This window comes from Macaca mulatta, chromosome 19 (genome assembly GCF_049350105.2).
Source record: "Macaca mulatta isolate MMU2019108-1 chromosome 19, T2T-MMU8v2.0, whole genome shotgun sequence".
In the NCBI taxonomy this organism is placed as follows: Eukaryota; Metazoa; Chordata; class Mammalia; order Primates; family Cercopithecidae; genus Macaca; species Macaca mulatta.
Genome location: NC_133424.1, coordinates 52,542,968 through 52,558,987, shown reverse-complemented (window position 1 = coordinate 52,558,987; position 16,020 = coordinate 52,542,968). Strand labels below are relative to the sequence as shown.

The following is a 16,020-nucleotide window of genomic DNA, read 5'->3' as shown; positions in this document are numbered from 1 at the left end:
GGAAGGCTGAGGCAGGCAGATCACCTGAGGTCAGGAGTTTGAGGCCAGCCTGGCCAACATGGCGAAACCCCATCTCTACTAAAAATTCAAAAATTAGCTGGGTGTGGTGGTGGGTGCCAGCTACTCAAGAGGCTGAGGCGGGAGAATCAACCCAGGAGGCAGGGGTTGCAGTGAGCCAAGATCGTGCCACTGCACTCCAGCCTGGGCAACACAGCTAGACTCTGCCTCAAAAAATAAAATAAAATAAAATAAAATAAATAAAAATAAACAAAATAAAATTAAATAAATAAAATAAGAAATAAATACAATTTTAAAAATAAAATAAAATAAAATAGAAAACTGAAGCACTGAAGTTCTAAACAACTTTCCCAAGACCACAGAGCTAGAAAGGGGCAGAACTAGGACTTCAGTCTTACAGACTTGCTTCAGAGCCTGTACCCTACACCCTTTCTCTCTGCCTACCTACTCTGCATGAGCCAGGAGCTGCCAGAGCCTACCACCACCTGGAGAGGAAGAAAGCCAAGGCAAAGGAGAACAGAGCGAGAGAAGGTCTAATGACAGCTTTTGAGCCCCCTGGATCCAGCTGTGCCCCAAAAGAGGACCCTCTGGAGGTATGGTAATTTGAGTCAATAACTTCCCTCTTTGTTGACACTGGCTTGACTGGATCCTTGTCCCCTGATACTAGGATTTATCAGGGGATCATAGCACATTCCACATGGGCCTAGGGTGGTCCCCTGGAGCACTCCAGGAAGCAATGGGGACCCACCCTGTTTCTCAGGACCGTGTGTTTCCAAGAGGAAGGGCTGTCAGGCCTTCTCCCTGCCCTCTCCCAGCACAGGCAAGCCCCCAGCCAGGCACACAGTAGGTGTTTTTAGTGATCAGGTCCATCCTTCTGCCCTAGGGCAGGACTGCTCTCACACTTTTCCTCCAGAGTCCCGAGAGAACCCTCCGAACTCTATGGAACCCCCCCCAAAAAAGAATCTCTCCTCCTTGAGAGCCATCCTTTGGCCCAAACACAGGTAGGGGACCTCAGGTAATTCCAGCCCCCTGCCCCCAGGCCTGTCCCCACGCACCTGCCGCTGAGACTCATAGAGGATGCGGTCCATGGTGTTAAGCAGTGTCATGCTCTTGTAGAGCTTCAGCACCTTCTCCTTTGGCAGCTGCGGGTGGAGGCAGACAGACGTGGGGCGGTTGGGACCAGAGAGGAGACAGGCAAGGGGCCTGGGCATGGGGGGCATGGGAAGTGGGGAAGGTCGCCTCTCACGTGGGGGTCCTCGCTGGGGTTGATGATCTGGCCTTGCCGGTCCATGACACGGTAGATGGGGATTCCAGAGATAACATTGGGCTGGATGAATTCCAACTTGTCTATAAACTCAGCCGAGGCCCCTGGGAACTGGGGCTTGTCATCCAGAGATGAGAACTGCTGCTGCTGCCTGTGCGGGTGCTGGGGGAGAGAGCAAAGGAGAACACCCACATCAGAAGCAGCACCCAGGTTTCAGCTGGCTCAACCCCGGCGGCAGGCAGGCGGCATGGTGGTTGAGCACATGGCCCCAGTGAACGCTGGAGCCTGACTCGCAGGGTCTGAGGCCCAACTCCAGTACTTTCTCACTGCGACACCTTGGGCAACAGACTACAACTTCTGTGTCTCAGTTTCCCCATCTGAAAAACCGGGATGAAAACAGTAACACCTATCCCATAGAACTGTTGTGAGATTAAATGACTCAATAAAGTGGCCGGAAAGTCAAGAACTGGTACCTATTACTATTCTCATTACCATAGGCCCAAACTCTTCATACTGGCAGCTACTTCTATTCTCATTATCATAGGCCCAAACTCTTCATCCTGGTATTCAAGGCCTCCCCATTCTGGCCACAGATGCCCCCTCCTCTCTCTCTCCCACTGTGATCACAGACACACACGCCCACTGCAGGATGCCCTCTAGGGATCCAGACAGGCTCTCTTCTGACCCCTATACCATACACCAGCGAAGCTACTCAGGACAGAGCTTAAGTCTTTGAGCTCTTAAGAGTCAGACTGCCTAGGTTCAAATCCCTTACTGGCTTTGGGAGGCCGAGGCAGGTGAATCACTTGAGGTCAGGAGTTCGAGATCAACATGGCTAACATGGCGAAACCCTGTACCCACTAAAAATAGAAAAATTAGCCGGATGTGGTGGCACATGCCTGTAGTCCCAGCTACTCAAGAGGCTGAGGCAGGAGAATCACTTGAACCCGGGAGGCGGGGAGTTGCAGTGAGCCGAGATTGCGCCACAGCACTCTAGCCTGATGACAGTGAGACTCCATCTCAAAAAAAAAAAAAAAAATCCCTTAGTGGGTGATATGGCAAAATAACTTCCCTCTTCATGTGTCCTCTTCCTTGTCTATAAAAATTGAGAACCCCTCATGGAAATGAGAGGCTTCAACAAGATCATGTGAATAAAATGTTCAGCAAAGTATCTGTAAGCCACATAACAAATGCTCAAAACAATCTTAGCTATTCTCATTTCTCCCTCTCATCTCTGCTTGCTTCACGAGAAGGTCTCTTTCCCTATTGCCTGGCAAACTGCTACACACGCTTCAGTGTCCACTCTACTCTGGTCCCAGCTCCCTCTGCGAGCCCAGACTGACTCATTCAACAAATGTTGGAGCACCTGACATGTTCCAAGCCGTGTGCTGGGTTCTGGGGGCCTAAGACAGGCAAGATATCTGTCCTTGCTGCCTAACAGGGAGGGCGGACGCTGAACAAGTAATGATGACAGTGGTTCATATTATCCTACAGCAGAAGAGGGAGGGTAAGGCTTCCCTGGGGAAGTGATGTTAGAGCTGAAACCTGAGGGATAACCAGGAGGCAGCGAAAGCGCATTCCAGGCAAGGGGATCAGAACATGCAAAAGACAAAAGTGGCCAGGCACAGTGGCTCACGCCTGTAACCCTAACACTTCAAGAGGCCGAGACCAGCCTGGTCAACATGGTGAAACCCCACGTCTACCAATAATACAAAAATTAGCTGGGCGGGCTTGCGCACACCTGTAATCCCAACTACTCAAGAGGTTGAGGCAGGAGAATCACTTGAATCTGGGAGGCAGAGGTTGCAGTAAGCCCAGATCGCACCACCACATCCCAGCCTGGGCAACAGAGACCCTGCGACATACACACAAAAAAAGACAAAAGGCGAGGAACAGTGTATCCTTCATGGAAGACAGAAGGAGCTCAGCGCCTGGCAAGGTGGCTCACATCTGTAATCCCAACACTTTGGGCTCAACAATTACTTGAGCCCAGGAGTTCAAGACCGGCCTGAGATCATATCTCTACAAAAAATTTTAAACATTATCCAGGCATGGTAACATACACCTGTAGTTCCAGCTGCTTGGAAGGCTGAGGTGGAAGACTCGCTTGAGCCCAGGAGGTGGAGGTTGCAGTAAGCCTTGATCACACCACTGCACTCCAGCCTGGGCAACAGAGCAAGATGCTGTCTCAAACAAAAGAAAAGTTCAGAGGGGCTGGAGGAGTCCTGCAAGGACATCACACCTCCTCAGGTCAGATGAGGAGTGGCTGAAAAAGTCCAGGGGACCTGTGAGAAGCCTATAAATGCTCAAAGGGATATGAACTCACTGGGACTCTTAGCTCTGGAGCTAGGCAGCCTAGAACTTGCCAAGACGTTGCAACAGCTCCCCCTTATGAAGCACCTGTTGTAAGCCAGCTGTGTCTGGCATGCACAAGCCTACTGACTCCCCGGGGAATTTGTGAGGGGGATTATCTACCATTGCCCTTGAGTAGATGAGGAAACTGAGGCCTGGGTAGGTAAAATAACCTGTACCAGACCACAAATTTAAAAAAAAAAAAAAAAAAAATTGGGCTGGGCACAGTGGCTTACGCCTGTAATCCTGGCACTTTGGAAGGCCAAGGCAGGAGGATCACATGAGCTCAGGAGTTTGAGACCAGCCTGGGCAACAGTGAGAAACCTGGTCTCTACAAAAAAATACAAACATTAGAAAGGTATGGTGACACACACCTGTGGTCCCAGCTACTTGGGAGGCTGAGGCAGGAGGAATGCTTGAACCTGGAAGGACGAGGCTGTAGTGAGCTGAGAGTGTGCCACCACACTCCAGCCTAGGGGACAAAGTGAGACCCTGTCTCAAAAAAAAAAAAAATTACATCAGGACTGGGCTTCTAACCTGGGCGAGGCTGAGATTCAGGCTCATAGACGTCCATGCTCCTCACCCCAACTACCCCTGCAGCCTGATTTTCAAATATCTGCGACTTTTCTTCCCACTACTTCCGGGATTCCTCCGAGGTCAGTAATGGTGGCTTCACTTCCCACAGACGTTAAAGAAGGGCGGGGTTTGCCACGAGCTGGATCTCACACATGGGTGCTCAAATGTGTTCCTCCATCTTCCTTTAACTGCAGTGAACAAGCCGTCAACAGTTCCAGCGGGGTAGCATGTTCAGTGTGTGTGTTTATTTGCATTTGTAGTCGTGAGGAAATTACACTCCCAATGGCAGGGCAGATTCAGGCCTGGCAATGTCACCATAGGCCTCCCCTTGTGAGGAGGAAGCAGCCGGCCTCTTGCAGCACATCGCTTCCCCCTTCTGAGTACCCAGCAAGCCAGAAACTGACTTAGAAGATTCTTTTGTTTCTTGTCTCTCTCCTACACACACCACAATCCCAGGAAGGCAGAGACAGCGTCCAGGTTGCCTTCACAACAGGCACTCAAGAGGGAATTCCTGAGTGAATGCATGAATGGGCGGTTAAGTTCCCTGGCTCTGGAGTTCAAATGCCCTGGGTTCCAATTTCTTAGCTCATCGTGTGGCTCTCTGCAAAAACACTTCATCTCTCTGAATTTCCTTATCTGTAAGAAGGCTGCAGAACGCCACATGAAAAGCTGTTAACTCACACAAGCGGTTCCAGCACTGATCTGGGATGTATTACATACTCAAAACTTGGTAAGAGAGAAAAACAAAACCTAGGAAGGTGAGAAGTGGGAGAAAGGGAAGTGACTACGCTTTATGAGGATGGGGAAAAGAGGAGCTGGGGAGAACTAATTGTACCTTAAAGTGGATTTTAAAATCAAACTGTGGCAATGTGCAGCGGCTCATGCCTGTAATCCCAGTACTTTGGGAGGCTGAGGTAGGAGGATTACTTAAGGCCAGGGGTTCGAGACCAGCCTAGGCAAAACCCCTGTCTCTGAAAAATTGTAAAATCAGCCAGGAAGGCTGGGCATAGTGGCTCACGCCTATAATCCCAGCACCTTGGGAGGCCAAGGAGGGCGGATCACCTGAGGTCAGGAGGTCGAGACCAGCCTGGCCAACGTGGTGAAACCCTGTCTCTACTAAAAATACAAAAAATAGCCGTGCATGATGGTAGGTACCTGTAATCCCAGCTACTTGGGAGGCTGAGGCAGGAGAATGGCTTGAACCTGAGAGGCAGAGGTTACAGTGATCCGAGATGGTGCCATTGCACTCCAGCCTGGGTGACAAGAGTGAGACTCTATCTAAAAATAAATTAAATAAATAAATAAATAAACAATAAATAAAATAAAATTAGCTGGAAATGGTGGCATGTACGTGTAGTCCAGATACTGGAGTTGCAGGAGCCTGAGGTGAGAGGATGGCTTGAGCCCAGAAGGTCAAGGCTGCAGTGAGCCATGACTGCACCAGTGCATTCCAGCCTGGGCAACAAAGTGATACCCTGTCTCAGAGAACAATAAAACCAAACTATGGCACCAGCAGATACTCCAGAGAGGGAGACTGAGGCACAGGGGAGACGGCATGCTGATGGAAGAAGACCAAAGGCTGAAGTCTTCAGATGGGCACTAAGAGGGGAGGCCAGAGTCTGAAAACAAACCAGGGTGTCAGGGCAGGACTGTCAGCCTCTAGAGGCTGGACGGCTATCTTCATGGCACCCCAGTGTGCTCCATATACTGGAGCTGGACCTTGGCTGTACCCTCCTCCCCTTTTTGCTGGGCTGGTGGAGATGACGGTAGTCCCCAGCCCCAGGGTTGCACCAATTCAGTGAGCTATGCAAAGGGCTCCGCACCGCCCTGGTCCTGAGGAAATGCTCCATAATGGGAGTGGGTGGTCAGATGCCTACAGAGGAAGGATGCGACTCCACCCATCCGTTCTTCTAGTTTTTGGTAGGGGATGGGGGTAGTCTGTCCTGGTGGCCCAGTGATTTACAACGGCAGAGGCTGCACAGATTTACACAAAGCTTCATGCCATGTCCTCTCCCACCACGCAGGAAAGCACAACCTGCCCACCCTGGATGGTCTGGTCTGCCCAGGAAGTACTGGGGTGGCCCTGGTGGAGTCATTTGAAGGCACCATGGCTAAGCGCATGGACTCTAACTGAGCAGACCGCTGACTGATTGTGTGACATACACTCCCTGAGCCAAGAGCAGTGGCAGACGCCTGTAATTCTAGCTACTGTGGAGGCTGAGGCAAGAGGATCACTTGAGTCCAGGAGTTCGAGGCCAGCCTGAGAAACATAGTGAGACCTCATCTCTACAAAACAATTAAATAAATAAATAAATAAATAAATAAAATTTAAGGCCGGGTGTGGTGGTTCACGCTTGTAATACCAGCACTTTGGGAGGCCAAGGGGGCCCTACAAAAAATTAGCTGGGCATGGTGGTGCACACCTGCACTCCCCAACTACTCGAGGGGCTAAGGTGGGAGGATCCCTGAAGCCCAAGAGGCTGCAGTGAGCCAAGATCACGCCACTGCACTCCAGCCTGGGTGACAAGGTAAGACCTGTCTCAAGGAAAAAAAAAAAAAGAAAACTTTTTTTAAAGAAAAACTCCGAGCCTCAGTTTCCTCCTGTGTACACCGAGGGTGGTATAAGTACTTACCTCATGGGTTGTCATGAGGATTAACTGAGGTGACCTGTGTGGACTGCTCAGCCCAGTGCCTGGCACATAATGAGTGTTTCATAAACACGAGTAGCGAATATGTATTTCTCATGATTGTTCTTGTTAAACAGATACTGAACATTTGCTCCAAATCATGCCCTGAATTGAGGGCTGGAGACAGGGAGGGATGAATGACAAACACTGAACACACAAGTTACAATCAAGAGGTGATCTTACTCACATTGCTTCACCTGAGTAGCCTAAAAAAATAAGTAAGTGTCAAGCTGACAGATAAGCCAAATGAAAATAAAGAAATAATATGGCTGGGCGCGGTGGCTCACGCCTTTAATCCCAGCACTTTGGGAGGCTGAGGCAGGTGGATCACTTAAGGTCAGGAGTTCGTGACCAGCCTATCAGACTGATCACGATGGTGAAACCCCATCTCTACTAAAAATACAAAAATTAGCCAGGTGTGGTGGCATGCACCTGTAGTTCCAGCTACTCAGGAGGCTGAGGCAGGAGAATCGCTTGGACCTGGGAGGTGGAGGTTGCAGTGAGCCAAGATGGTGCCACTGCACTCCAGCCTGGGTGACAGAGTGAGACTCCATCTCAAATAAATAAATAAATACATACACACATAAATAAATAAATAATGAAATTTTGGCCAGGCACAGTGGCTCACATTAATCTCAACACTTTGGGAGGCCAGGGCAGGCAGTTCGCTCGAAGCCAGGAGTTCAAGATCAGCCTGGTCAACATGGCGAAACCCTATCTCTACTAAAGACACAAATATTAGCCAGGCATGGTGATGCATGTCTGTAGTCCCAGCTACTCGGGAGACTGAGGCACGAGAATCGCTTGAGCTGAGGTGGCAGAGGTTGCAGTGAGCCAAGATCGCCCCACTGCACTCCAGCCTGGGCGACAACAAAGCAAGACTCTGTCTCAAAACAATAACAACAGCAGCAAATAAATAAGTAAATACATACATACACACAAAATTTTAAAATTAAAAAAAAAAAAAAAAACGGAGATTTCAGAGGAGGCAAGATGTATAGTGGTTACCCATGTGGGAGGTAGGATGAGGGCCTCCAGGGCTAAACTGACAGTTGTTGAATTGGGTTCTGTCTCTTTCCAGTCACGTGGCCTTGGACAGGAGCCAGTCTCTGTGGACCTGCGTGCCCTCGTGGAGATGGCATCCACCTCACAGGCTGGTGGAGAGGTGGGGAAAGTATCTGCCGCAGCTCTGGCAGGAATGCCTCACCAGCTAGCATCAGATAGTACCCCTCCAGCAAGCACCAGCATCAGATGGCACACCTGGGAAAGCTTCCTAGAGAAGGGGGAGTTGAACCGAGGGGTCAGAACATTTCAGTCCTAGGGAACAACAAACGCTCCAAGACAAGAGAAGAAAGCCTGGCAGCCTGGGACCCTGAAGACTGACGCGGCTGCTAGAGGTCAATCAGAGAATAACTACATGCCGAGGTGCCACTCAACACTTTATTTACGCCTATGTGCTCACTGAACCCATAAGGTATCCAGGCAGGACAGGCACTGTTATCACAACTCCATCAAAGACAGGTGGTAGGTGAGGCTCCGAAGGGCTAAGCGACTTGTTCAGGTCCAGTGCATGCAAGGCTTTGTGGATGGTGCCAGTTAACTCCAAGTCCTCTGTATCGAGGGTAGCTAAGGCCATCCAAACCCACTCTCTCCAGAGCTCAAAGGCACTCTGCCCTAAAACAGAGTAAAGAGTTGAGCCCCCCTTCCCAGGATATCTCATGAGAAGGGAAAGGCGTGCAGATTAGGCAGGTACCACTGTCCCTGTTTCACAGACAGAGACCTGGTGTTTGGGGTCTGGAACGCTTCCCTGAGGAATTGTCATGTCAGCCATCATCTGAAGGACCTCATACCTACAAAGGCCTCCAGGCGGGAGGAGGCACATTCAAGGAAGGGAAAGATGGCCAGGGGGACTGAAGTGGAAAGAGGGAAAGACAAGAAAAATCACCTGCCTGGCCACATGTGGTGGCTCACACCTGTAACCCCAGCACTTTGGGAGGCCAAGGCGGGTGGATCAGTTGAGGCCAGGAGTTCGAGACCAGCCTGGCCAACGTGGTGAAACCGTGTCTCTATTAAAAATATAAAATTTAGCTGGACATGCTGGCATGTACCTGTAGTCCCAGCTACTCGAGAGGCTGAGGCAGGACAATCGCTTGAACCCAGGAGGTGGAGGTTGCAGTGAACAGAAATTACGCCACCACACTCAGCCTGGGTGACAGAGCAAGACTCCATCTCAAAAAAACATAAAATAAAATAAGCCAATACTGGACTAAGAAGGATGCTACAAGACTTGAATCTACGCTCCATCCTTTCTCCTCCTAGCAGCCTGGTACCATGAAAAGAAAATGGGCTTTGGAGTCCAGAGCTCCAAGTTCAGACCTCACCTCTGAGCCTCAGTCTCTCCACCTGTAATAGGCGAGTACTACCAATAAAGGCCTTGCACTATTGGTGTATTAAACATAATAAAAAATTAGAGTTGGCATTGTAAACCATACAGCACTTCAAGATGTGAAAAAGGAGGCCAGGTTTCTTAACACACTACCAAGTAAGAGATGGACCCATCATACACTTAGAAGACCGTAATGACCATCTTCATTCATCCCACAATACACACTGATATGGTTTGGCTGTGTCCCCACTCAAATCTCATCTTGAATTGTAGCTCCCATAATTCCCACATGTCGTGGGAGGGAGCCAGTGGGAGGTAACTGAATCATGGGGGTGGATCCTTTTTTTTTTTGAGACAGAGTCTCGCTCTGTCGCCTAGACTAGAGAGCAGTGGCCGGATCTCAGCTCACTGCAAGCTCCGCCTCCCGGGTTTATGCCATTCTCCTGCCTCAGCCTCCTGAGTAGCTGGGACTACAGGCACCCGCCACCTCGCCTGGCTAGTTTTTTGTATTTTTTAGTAGAGACAGGGTTTCACCGTGTTAGCCAGGATGGTCTCGATCTCCCGACCTCATAATCCGCCCGTCTCGGCCTCCCAAAGTGCTGGGATTACAGGCTTGAGCCACCGCGCCCGGCGGGGGTGGATCTTTCATGTGCTGTTGTCGTGATAGTGAATAAGTCTCCCAAGATCTGATTGTTTTATAAAGGGGAGTTCCCCTGCAAACACTCTGTCTGCCTGCCACCATGTAAGATGTGACTTTGCTCCTCATTCGCCTTCCACCATGCTTGTGAGGCTTCCCCAGCCATGTGGAACTGTGAGTCCAATAAACCTCTTTTTCTTTATAAATTACCCAGTCTTGGGTGTGTTTTTATTAGCAGCCTGAGAACGGACTAATACACAAATTGAGTACCTACCACTTAGAGATACTGCACAGGGCACTGGAACCCCCAGATAGGCTGCCCCTGATGAGCTGGGTCACAGAAATAAAGTCACTGATAATTAGCACAGGCCGAGCTCCAGGTGCTTCCTGACTTCCAACAGGATAGGGACTCTACTCACCGCACTAGCCAGGGTCAGAGAGGTGAAATGACTTAGCCAAGCCCAGGCCTGGGGTAGTGGCTGAGAAACTGACTCACGATTCCTTGACAATCTGAGTTTCCTTCCTCCTCCTTTCCCTGAGCACTAAAACATCTGCTATGATAACAGAGACAGGAAGGGAGGTGAAAATCAGGCAAACACATCTGCAGGGCAGCATGGTATTCAATGAAGGAGTGGGCAGAGGAGGGGCAAGAAGTCAGGGACAAGTAAAGCAGCCCCACCCCTCCTTCTAATCCGACCTTCCTCAGTGAACCCAGTAATTCAATCCAATCTGTCCACAACTATACAGCCTCTCAACCTTTCCCTGACTATTTCTTCATCTCCACCTGGAAAAAACTGCATGATCTTAACCAGGCGCAGTGGCTCACACCTGTAATCCCAGCACTCTGGGAGGCCGAGGTGGGTGGATCACCTGAGGTCGGGACCAGCCTGACCAACATGGAGAAACCACATCTCTACTAAAAATACAAAATTAGCCAGGCATAGTGGTGCTTGCCTGTAATCCTAGCTACTCGGGAGGATAAGGCAGGAGAATCGCTTGAACCCAGGAAGAGGAGGTTGTAGTGAGCCAAGACCCTGCCATTGCACTCCAGTCTAGGCAGTAAGAGCAAAACTCCATCGCAAAAAAAAAACAAAAAACAAAACAAAACAAAAAACCCTGCACCATCTAATATGGCAGCCACCAACCACTTGGGCTATTAATTTTATTTTTGAGACAAAGGGCTGCTCTGTCACCTAGGCTGGGGAATAGTGGCGCGATCTCAGCTCACTGCAACCTCCACCTCCCAGGTTCAAGCAATTCTTCTGCCTTGGCCTACCAAGTAGCTGGGATTACAGGCACACGCCACCATGCCAGGCTAATTTTTTTGTATTTTTAGTAGAGACAGGGTTTCACCATGTTGGCCAGGCTGGTCTCGAACTCCTGACCTCACGCAACCTGCCCACCTTGACCTCTCAAAATGCTGGGATTACAGGCGTGAACCACCGCGCCCAGCCCACTTGTGGCTACTTAAACTCATAATTGAATAATATGCCCAGACAAGGTGGCTCACCCTTGTCATCCTGCATTTTGGGAGGCTGAGGCAGGAAGATTGCCTGAGTCCAGGAGTTCGAGATCAGCCTGGACAACATGGCAAAACTCCATCTCTACAAAGATTTAAAAATTAGCTGGGCGCGGCCGGGCGCGATGGCTCATGCCTGTAATCCCAGCACTTTGGGAGGCCAAGGCGGGCAGATCATCTGAGGTCAGGAGTTCAAGACCAGCCTGGTCAACATGGTGAAACTCCATCCCTACTAAAAATACAAAAATTAACTGGGTACAGTGGTGCACGCCAGTAGTCCCAGCTACTCAGGAGGCTGAGGCAGGAGAATCACTTGAACCTGGGAGGTGGAGGTTGCAGTGAGCCAAGATTGTGCCAATGCACTCCAGCCTCGGCAACAGAGCAAGACTCCATCTCAAAAAAAAAAAAAAAAAAAAAAATTAAAAATCAGCCAGGCATGGTAGCATGTGCCTGTGGTCCCAGCTACTTAGGAGGCTGAGGTGGGGGGATTGCTTGAGCCCAGGAGGTTGAGGCTGCAGTGAGCCATGATCATACCACTGCACTCACTCCAGCCTAGGCAACAGAGTGAGACCTTGTCTCAAAAAAAGAAAGAAAAGGCTGGGTGCAGTGGCTCATGACTTTCAAGGCCGACAGGTGGATCACTTGAGGCCAGAAGTTCGAGACCAGCCTGGACAACATAGTGAAACCCCATCTCTACCAAAAATACAAAAATTAGCCAGGCGTGATAGTGCACGCCTGTAATCCCAGCTACTAGGGAGGCTGAGGCAGGAGAATTGCTTGAACCCAGTGGGCAGAGGTTGCAGTAAGCCAAGATTACACCACTGCACTCCAGCCTGGGCAAGAGAGCGAAACTCTGTCTCAAAAAAAAGGAAAAGAAAAAGAAAAAAAAAAAAAAAGAAAAAGAAAAGAGAGAAAGAGGTACAGAAAGAAAGAGAGCAACAAAAGAGAAGAGACAAGACGAGACAAGACAAGAAAAGAAAAAGGAGAGGGGAGGGGAGGAGGAGAGGAGAAGAGAAGGAGAGGAAAGAAAGAAGAGAGAAAGAACAGGTGGGAGAAATAAAGGGGAAAAAACAATAACTCTAAGATAATACAAATTTAAAGATATATTAAAAAATTAAAAGTAGGGACTTCTTCCCTCCCCATTCCTCACCACAAATGAAGGAGGGGAAGCAAGAGGAAAGGTAATCAGGAGATTGAGACAGGAGAGAAAGATTTAATCAGCCTTAAATGACCTTTCCCTACCCTGCCCCAGTCCTGCCCACTTCCCGCCCCAGTTGCCCAGCCAATAGGCTCCTGGGACTGAGATCAGCGGTGGAGGATATGAACTGCTCCAAAAAAAAAAAAGTGAAAAGGTCTCCAGCCCAAAGGCAGGAGACTGCCCTACCCACATCTTGCTCCTGCAGCCCTTCTGCATTTACCTGTTTCAAGTGACTCCATTCCTAGATACCTACTACGTCCTACTCCTGGCCCATCCTCTTCACCCTCCTCCCGTTTGTCCCCCTACCCAGAGCTTCTTTCTACAGATTCCATCTTCTCCTCCTTATGGATTGGGGATCAGAGGATCAGACTCAACCTCACAAGATCTTTTAAGATTTTTTTCCGCAGGGCCTCACCAGTCCAGGCCTTCCCAAGGTCACCCTTTTCTTCTCCCCATCTCCAACGTCAGTTTCTGTCCTTTCCCTCTACCCTCACTATCAACAATGACCAACATTCCTATTGCCCTTATGATGTGCCAGGTCCAGTCCTTAGCATTTTACATATTAATTTTTCACAGTCCTATGAGGTGGCCACTGTTAATATTTTAGAGAGGGAAATTAGGTCCATAGATCCAGAGAGGTGCAGTCCGTTGCCCAATACACAAGTGGAAAGTGGCAGAGCAAGGACATGAACCCACCCATGTAACCACTACTCTCCTATCTGTCAAATGTAGTTCAAAGCTCTTCTGCAACCCCTTGCCTCTCCCCCTCTAAAGAGAGGCTTCCACCCAGGTTTTTTGCAGTGTAATTTTGACAGCATCCACCTGAAGGGATTGTGACCCTTTTGACAAGAAACAAAGCCTTCTCAAGTGTTTCTAAGAAATGTGGGCAAAGTGCCCTATCTGTACCTCTGTCCCTCCGTTTTTCCCCTCATTAACTCAACAAATATTAATCATCTCCTCTGTACAGTGTCCAGAACACACGAGTTCCCTGTCTTGATATTCGATCAGGAGACACAGGAACCAAACAAAATTTTTACACAATTCATTTTAAAATCAGAATTGTGGCAAAGGAGCAAAGAAATACAAGGCCCTATGCAGCCTGCGATAAGGGGACTTGCTCTCTTCTTTCTTCTTCTTGAAGAGGGATCTTTGCCCAGAAGAAAGTCTCTCCTTTATAAAGTCAGTTTCATTCTCCAAAGCCTGAGGGAAAAGGTCTCGCGGTCTTCCCCTGTCCCTCCAAGGAACCTCCCCTGAATACGAGTGGCAGTTAATAAGGAACCCCCGGCCGGGCGCGCTGGCTCACGCCTGTAATTCCAGCACTTTGGGAGGCCGAGGTGGGCGGATCACGAGGTCAGGAGATCGAGACCATCCTGGCTAACACAGTGAAACCCCGTCTCTACTAAAAATGCAAAAAAAAAAAATTAGCCGGGGGTGGCGGCGGGCGCCTGTAGTCCCAGCTACTCGGGAGGCTGAGGCAGGAGAACGGCGTGAATCCGGGAGGCAGAGCTTGCAGTGAGCTGAGATCCGGCCACTGCACTCCAGACTCCGCCTCAAAAACTAACTAAATAAATAAATAAGGAACTCCCATCCCTCTCTTCAAGTCGTCTCCCTTCCTCAGGGCCCACAAAGAAGTTGCAAACGGGTTTTGTCCTCTCCTGAAGAAGTGGAAGTTCTTTTCTTCTAAGGAAGTGGCAGATCTTCCCTTCGGTGTCTTCTCCAAGGGGTCTCCCACTCTTTTTCCCTTCTGTGACAGCCCTTCCTTCATATCCTTCAGGGACCCCACACTCTGAAGATAGCCTTTACATCCCTAATCCCCTTTGGGAAAACCCCCTGGGGCCCAGGTACTCACAGATCTAGCCAGTCCCCGAGCCCCAGGCCGCCACAGCAGCAAGAGGGCAGCCTGGCTCAGGCCTCGGTTTGGCCGCCAGACCCTCGCCGCAGCGATCGCTACCGCCATCTTGGCTAGCAACCACTCAGCGGTAGGGCACTCACGTAGGCTAGATTCGGGGCTGCCCCTTTATGTGCCTGACACAAACTCCAGCACCATCTGACAAGAAAATCACCTTCTTCCCATTCTGTTGTAGATAGAATGCACAGAGATTTGGAGAAGAAAACCTATCTACCCAAAATTTTCCCCAGTCGCCTCATTGTAGTTACTCCTGTAACAGGCAAAGAAGAGGGCAACCTGACCACGGCCTCAGGGATTTAGGGCCCGGGGGCCCAGAGTAAAACAGGTCACTGCCAAGGCCTGCCTCCTGTTCTCAACTGTCCAATGGCGTTGCCAGAGTTAGGAGGTGGGACTGGGCGGAGCCAGATTGTTGGTAAACGCTAAGCCACGTGCGGACGCCAGGACTGACGGCCGAGCCCAGCGCGTGCGCAATGGTTACGCAGAGTGTTCGCAGCGCGCGCTGCCGGGCGGAAGTGATAATCGCAGCCGCACGTGGGGTCGGCGCGATGGAGGAGGAGATGCATACTGACGCCAAAATCCGCGCTGAAATTGGAACAGGGTGCAGCCCTCGGGGTCCCGGCTGCAGCCTCCGGCACTTTGCCTGCGAACAGAACCTGCTGTCGCGGCCAGATGGCTCTGCTTCCTTCCTGCAAGGTAAGAACTTACCCAGGTCTTTTGGAGAGGGACTACCATGTACCGTGCAACGGAGTGCCCATCTCCCCATGATACCAGCTGGTAAATGTCACTCCTGCGTTGATACATGATTTCTTGTCCGATTGAATACTACTACATACGCAGGGATACATACATCTCTCCCTCACGACTAGAAAGGAGAAGATAGCTCCATCTTTGTAAATATGTCTGAGAATGACAGGCGGGGCAGACCGTCCCCGCAAGAATTGATATTTCAGAATAGGGAAAATCACCTCACCAGGGTAAATATCGCCCTTAACTAGGTTCCTCCTCCTCACCCCCGCCCCCGCCCGCCCCACACACACGCCCGCTAGGTCCTTGCATCCCGGACTGACGCAAACCTGTCAATTTGCATACTCTGGACTGTGGCGGATCTTTCACCCACGTAAATACTCCTCAAATTGAAGATAATGTCACTGCCCTGGGTTGAAAAATACATCCCCACCGCTACCTCACTGCATCTCTCCACAGGAGTAAATATCCCTAAGATTAGGGCAAGTCTTACCTATAGGGCAAATATCCCCTTCCCCTAGCTAAATAACTCTCAGAACCAGATTAACTCCAAGAATATTTCTCTTTAACGTTTGAGACAGGAGGCTGGGCACAGTGGCTCACGCCTGTAATCCCCACACTTTGGGAGGCCAAGGCGGGTGGATCACCTGAGGTCAGGAGTTCGAGACCAGCCTGGCCAACATGGCGAAACCCCGACTCTACTAAAAGTACAAAAATTAGCCAGGCATGG

The 16,020-nt window shown here is 50.0% G+C and overlaps 2 protein-coding genes across 19 annotated transcripts in view; one reads left to right on the top strand and one right to left on the bottom strand.

Moving 5' to 3' along the window:
- BCKDHA (branched chain keto acid dehydrogenase E1 subunit alpha) overlaps positions 1-14,604 on the bottom strand; it is a 30,362-nt gene extending 15,758 nt beyond the window's left edge. For 14 of the 15 annotated variants that reach the window (XR_013410712.1, XR_013410714.1, XR_013410713.1 and 11 more), the window contains exons 1-3: positions 14,487-14,604; positions 1,265-1,444; positions 1,074-1,160 (exon numbers count right to left, since the gene is read on the bottom strand). Coding sequence is in view for 12 of the 15 variants with exons in the window: in XM_077983041.1 (XP_077839167.1) it covers positions 1,074-1,160; positions 1,265-1,444; positions 14,487-14,594 (375 nt within the window). In the remaining 3 variants the exon portion in view is untranslated. The remainder of the gene's footprint in view (positions 1-1,073; positions 1,161-1,264; positions 1,445-14,486) is intronic. The other variant, XM_077983049.1, reaches the window with a different exon arrangement.
- Positions 14,605-15,026: 422 nt separating this feature from the next.
- Positions 15,027-16,020, top strand: part of EXOSC5 (exosome component 5) — a 31,176-nt gene continuing 30,182 nt past the window's right edge. For all 4 annotated transcript variants that reach the window (XR_013410724.1, XR_013410722.1, XR_013410723.1 and 1 more), the window contains exon 1: positions 15,027-15,239. Coding sequence is in view for 1 of the 4 variants with exons in the window: in XM_015124026.3 (XP_014979512.2) it covers positions 15,092-15,239 (148 nt within the window). In the remaining 3 variants the exon portion in view is untranslated. The remainder of the gene's footprint in view (positions 15,240-16,020) is intronic.